At 41.0% G+C, this 6,376-nt stretch overlaps 1 protein-coding gene across 1 annotated transcript in view; it reads left to right on the forward strand.

The window, feature by feature from the left end:
* The window catches only part of NUP37 (nucleoporin 37), a 28,987-nt gene extending 28,053 nt beyond the window's left edge, over window positions 1-934 (forward strand). The window contains exon 10 of the mRNA XM_035127026.2: window positions 579-934. Coding sequence (XP_034982917.1) covers window positions 579-692 — 114 coding nt within the window. The 3' untranslated portion in view covers window positions 693-934. The remainder of the gene's footprint in view (window positions 1-578) is intronic.
* Window positions 935-6,376: the final 5,442 nt, after the last annotated feature.

Consider the following 6,376-nt stretch of genomic DNA (forward strand, 5'->3'; position numbering starts at 1 on the left):
CTTCAGAGAGCCACCTTGCACCTGGACAAGCCCAGCTTCTGTCCAAAGCAGCCTGCTTTAACCTGAGATTTGCCTGAATCCAATATACATCCTAACACAGACTATAAACTTGGAGAGTGAGTGGGTCTTGGTAGTTCTTGGGTAAGAAATTTGAAATATTTCCATCTTCGCTTGAGCTGACACAACAGACTTTTATGAAGTGGAAGTAACAGGACCAGACTGAAGCAGTTGCTTCAGATTGCAGGTTCTATAGATGCAGTGCCAGGCTTATAGCAAGAAATTTGAAGGGGGGGGGCTTCCAATTTATTTAAAAGGGCTTGGGGCTGGAGACATTTCCAGTGGCTTTTGGCTCTTATAACCCTTTCTTTAAGTCATCCTTTTCTGGCTTCTTGCTGCAAGTTTACAAGCAAGTTCCCCTGAGATAAATGAAAACAATTTGGAAGGCAAATGCAGGAGGTGATTGCCGGGTCATAGCATTGCAGCTGAAGAGTTCTTTAGAAATGATTTTAAAACTTATGTCTTGTTGCGTTCTAGATGTAAGATATCTAATCTCCCTCTCTCTCCCTCTCTCTTTCCAGCCCATTCTTATCGGTTCTGCACCTGTAGGATCTGGCTTAACATGGCATAGAACACTTCCATTATGTGCAGTGGGTGGAGATCATAAACTTTTTTTCTGGATGACAGAAATGTAACCATTTATATAAAATCTGGGATTTTAACGTGAAGATATTCATTAAATTTAACATATTTTATATCGCTGTTTACTTGCCAAATGATACAGATATACCAAATGACTGCATACAAGGAACGAAGAATCTTTGCTGTACTTTTTCTTTTTCAAGGCTACAGATGCAACCAGCTCCATCAAAGCAGGTTTTGTTTTGTTTTGTTTGTCGGGGAAGGGAGTTTGTAATAAAATATTATTGTCTCTCGAGCAAGATGCATTGTTTCTTCACCTTGAAGACAGGCTAGCTAAAATATTAAAATTAAAGTTATGCATTTGGTCTTGGTGGGGACGGTATACCTAGAACCTTCTGTGCAAATCTTGTAGAAATACAAGGAAACGTCTTCTTGTTCAGTTCTCATTTATTCAGTAGGGTGCACATGAGAAACATTCCAGATGCATATGTCTATATTAAAGTACTATTAAATTAGCACATAATATGGTTATAATTCAGATATTTATATTCTCGATAGAGAACCAGACCAGTGTACTAGATAGGATGCTGTTTGAACTGGAAAGGTTCTGGTTCAAATCCGTGCTCAGACATGCACTCAATGGGCAGGTAAGTTTTTCTCTGCCCGACTTAAGTAATTAAGTATTGTGGGAAGTGGAAGAGAGCAAATAGAATAACCCTCTTGCTCCTTGGGTGTAGAATACAGTTGTGATAAATAAATAAAATTGCATGTAAAGACTAGCTAAAAATAATCTTTCTTTTTTTTTAACCTATGGTCAAACCTGCTTATCAACTGATTTGCCTCTAGGTGCCTTAGGTATGCTGGATGATGGGTGTGATTTGCCTCCCACCCACCACCCACCCCATTAAATTGCCTTAACCTTTTGCCAGCCATCTAATCACCAAAATACTGTATCACATCTGTCTACCAGTGGGTAAACCAGTCTACTTCACACGTGGTGAGACGACAAATTGCTAATATTTTAAATGAAGTTCAAAGGCAATCTTAGAATTGTTTAATGAGACAATAGAGCCTAGATTTCAATCATGGAAGAAAAAAAAATAAAGCCAATTTTTGAAAGAATAAAGCTACATGGATGGAAGCTTGTGACAAAACAAAGGACTTTTGCCAAATAACTAGCAACTTATATTGAATAGTTAAAGGGGGAGATCTGAGAATTGATAGCCATTAGAACATCAAACCACTAACCAGGATTGTGATGGGGATGCCTCTTATTGAAAAGCATCTGAGGAGATGGGAGGGCAGATTACCACAGAGGGCACTGACAGAAGGGCAGAGGGGCATAGCTCTATGCTTTCCATTCTAGAAAAAGAGGGAGCCTCCTATTTTGCTTAGTACAGAGTTGCATGTTGCGACGAACCCGGGGCGTTGCCACCAATTAAATGCGACAATCCCGGCGTTGTCACTAAAAACTTTCAATGATCCCACCTAATATGTGCGGATCCCACCAATGCGATGTGCCTCCCTTTCTATACCACTAGCAGAGTGTTGAAGGAAACTGGTTATTTCACAAACCACCCACCTATCCTTCTTGCGCCCAAATAAACTGCCTGTTTAGGTTTGGGGTCTGCTAGTATTCGAAGTGCAGTTCCAGTTCTCCCAATAACGTGGCTCTGTATCCCTTTTAACTCCCGGCAAGTGTATCAGGAACCACCTTGTGCTCACAGTCAGGATTCCCTTTTACCTAAGGTTCACCCCAGCAGCCTGTTGCTACTTTGTGGCACCTTCTTCCTGGCACTTGTCTTCCCTGGGCTTGACCTTGAGGTTTTAAACTATTTTCCTGCTCCTCAGGTTTAGTCTAACCTCCTCACTACCGTCACCACCCTCTTGAGTTAGGATACGTCACTGGAATAACTAGGCACATCCGTTTTTAAAGTAACATTTAAGAAAGCTTTATTAATCTAGAGGACATGTAAAATGCGTAATGGTTTCATGCGTACAAGCTCTTAGATCATATTCTTAGTTTCATATAACACTGGCTAACTAATTTAGTTCTAGTAACCTTCTCAAAAAGCTCTAACAACTACTACTACTATCCACACGCTCCCCAAAACCTCTATCAACTCTAACCACTCTATCAACTGAAATAACTGCTCCCCATTCCTTTTAAACTCATGGCAGTCCCGCCCCTCAGGAATGGAATGTGTCACTCAACAATATCCACAGTAAAAATGTGTTAGCTACATCAATGTGGTGATTAAAAATTCAGCTAGATTTTGTTAACCTTGGAATGGCATTTTCCAAGCTATTTTGTTCCTAAATACTAGATTCCCCACATGGATCATTGGTGGGACTTCCATTTTTAAAACAGCTGCCTTTATGTGGGGAGGGGAAAGAATGTGCATGAGGCTAATGATGGGAGGAATGAGGGTTCATGACATATTTATGTGTCCCTTTGCGATGGTGCAGCAGTAAAACTGCTAGCACATTGGCAAAGCTAAGCAGGGCTTCAAACTGGATGGAGCACTGCATGTTGAGATTGCAGGGGGTGGACTAGATGATGCTCTACAGCAGGGGTCAGCAACCTTTTTCAGCCGTGGGCCAGTCCACTGTCCCTCAGACCATGTGGTGGGCCGGACTATATTGGGGGGGGGGAATGAACAAATTCCTATACCCCACAAATAACCCAGAGGTGGATTTTAAATAAAAGCACACATTCTACTCATGTAAAAACATCAGGCAGGCCCCACAAATAACCCAGAGATGCATTTTAAATAAAGGGACACATTCTACTCATGTAAAAACAAGCTGATTCCCAGACCGTCCGTGGGCCGGATTGAGAAGGCGATTGGGCCACACCCGGCCCACAGGCCTTAGGTTGCCTACACCTGCTCTACAGACCTATGATTTGCCTCTTGAGAAACATACCTGCAAACTCAAATACAAAGACTGAACTCATTGTGGGATCCCAAAAATATGTGCAACAGTGTAGTGGGACACTTGGTGTCTTTGGTAGCAAAAAATATTGTCCTGGGTCCAGACAGACGATTAGCTTTTACAAAACAAGTCCAAGATCTCCCAATAGTTAAATCTACCCATGTGTTTTTTGAAATTAAGAACTGCATGTTATTTCCTGTTCATTTGAATTTCCCAGAGATTTTACTGGAGCACTTTGCTTTTATGTAAATCACAACTGCAAAAGTCAAGCAATGTTTCATTCTCATTTGAGTAAAAAGGAGGGAAAGGTTTCTTACACACTCAACTGACGTGGCTGCAGACCAAAGCAAACAGACGTTTTGACTAAATGATGTTCATTGTGTGTTTTCAATTAAGTTGAAATTGCCCTAAGCAGAAGAGGCATATGTCAGTGTGTCATGACCATTCTGTTACACATTACAATTCTGATTCTATTGCTTGTTTGACTTGCTGCAACAAATATAAATCAACTACAAAAAATTATGTGTATCTAAAACATAGACTGCATGTATTTATACAGAAGTTAATGTTCCTGGTGCCCACTAAATGGCATCCTCTTCAACACCCTGCCACCGGGTTACCATCTGTTGTTGGCTTGTATTCCGTGTATCCTTAGTCAAACAAAGGCTGGTATTATCTCACAACCTCTTCCACTGAAGCTTGGTGAACAATGTTAAAACACACAAATAGAAGCCATTCGTCTTCTTAAAAGTACTGTATGAGATTGAGCATTCCTGTATGGATCAGTCTTGGAAGATCTATTTATATATTTCACACAAAAATGAAAAAAAGTTACATAATGTGCAGTACAGAAACATTTCATGTACATGGTTTCATTGCAAAATGAGATCATAACATCAGAATTGGAAGAGACCCTGAAGAGCATCTAGTCCAACCCCCTGCAATGCAGGCATATGCAGCTGTGCCATATGGGGATCGAACTTGCAACCATGCTCTAACCAACTGAACTATCCAGGCAAGTGTTTATTTTAATATAAAAAATAGGGGGAAATTAAGCACATATGAATAATATTAGGAGAAGCATGCCAGGGCTTTTCTTATAATAATGCAGTAGTGAAATTATATATGCATAAACAGCAGGTGTCCTCAGTTTCTCTCAGAAGCCTAGGAATCTTAAACCACATCCTCAAGGTGGTGGTAGAGAAACTGGCAATATTCTGATCCCCAGATCAATGGGGCTTATGACCACAGAAACAATTGCAGCACAAGGGCTCACCCAGCGCAGATCATGTGGGGTTATCACGTCAATCAAAATCTGCCACCATCTATGGGAAATGTGCTGCGCACATGTGTTCTACTCTTCCCATTCTGCATGATCTCTCCTCCCACATTTTAAAGTTAAATCTTGCAGGTTCACCCTAAACACATTTGCATTTAACAAAACCAGGATCCATAAGTAACTAATTCAGAACAAGGATTCTATGCATGTTTGCTCAGACATATGTCCTGTTGTGCTAGAAGGATCTTGCACCCAGCTAAATTTGTACTGTATAGGACTGCAATATCAGTCCCTTTTTAACAACTTTTATCCCAGATACTGTATAATGACAATGCTGATCCTCAAATGCAGTCTTGTCAGAATGTTTTTTGAATACATAAAATTGGAGAACTTCATGGGAAATTGGGGGGGGGGACTACTTTCTGACCTTTTCAGCTGTTCACTGAACTACTTTAGTAAACACAATTGTTGCCTCATGGAAGATCAGGTGACACATGTCTGGAAATTGCCTTGGATCAGCTTTTTCGTTCCGTGCAACTTGCTGCTTGGTTGTATAGTTGTTTTGACTTCTATGCTGATTATTAAGAGAGCACACTGAGAATTGTTACAGTGGTTTATATGAATGTCACGTGCTCATATAAATGTAAGTCAGAGCTTTGGTTGTTTGCCTGGTTATTTTGAATACTGATAATTAAAGTGAGCTGTTGTAGAGGGAAGGACTTTTTGTTTAATCTGAGGGGCCTAGGGCCACAGAGTATTATTCTCAGTAATGCAATTATCCTTTTATGCCACAAACTCAAATCAAGTCTTCCTGATACTTTTTCATTGTTTTCACTGGGGATGGAAGATACAGCTTGTGATCTTCCTGCAGACATGGGCTTTGCATTTCCATTTGGCTAAACTCCATAGAAGGCTGACTCCCTCCTCTCCTCACACACACTAATGTTCATCTTTAACTTGCTTTCTTTTTAAAGTTGTTCTGCAACTGGACTGCCACCCTTTAGTGGGAAAAATAATAATTTGACTGTCCCAGAGTTCTTTAGTTGCCACTATTCCCCCCCCTCCTGTGCCTTTATATATTTTCCAGTATTAACTAAAAGGTTGGTGGTTCAAGCCCACCCAGGGACAACTATGGGGAGGATTCCTGCGTTGCAGGGGATTGAGCTAGATGACCCTCAGGGTCACTTCCAATTCTATGTTGCACTAGGGCAGGTATGGGGAACCTTTGGCCCTCCTGATGTTGCTGAACATCGGCAATTGGCCATGCTTGCTGGGGCTGTCAGTTGTTGTTCAGCAACATATCAAAGCCCCAAGATCACCCACACCTGTACTAGGCCAACAGACCACTTTAATTCACTCTAATTGGATAAATCTACATAAAGCATGATAATTGTCCAAACCTATAAAGTTCCAATGCATGCTTGAATCCTTTCCACAAAATAGTCTGGAGGCACCACCTATCTTGAGCATTTTTTAGCCCTGTGGAACGCCCTCCCACCAGATGTCAAGGAAATAAACAAC

Source organism: Zootoca vivipara, chromosome 10, assembly GCF_963506605.1.
Source record: "Zootoca vivipara chromosome 10, rZooViv1.1, whole genome shotgun sequence".
Classification (NCBI taxonomy): domain Eukaryota; kingdom Metazoa; phylum Chordata; class Lepidosauria; order Squamata; family Lacertidae; genus Zootoca; species Zootoca vivipara.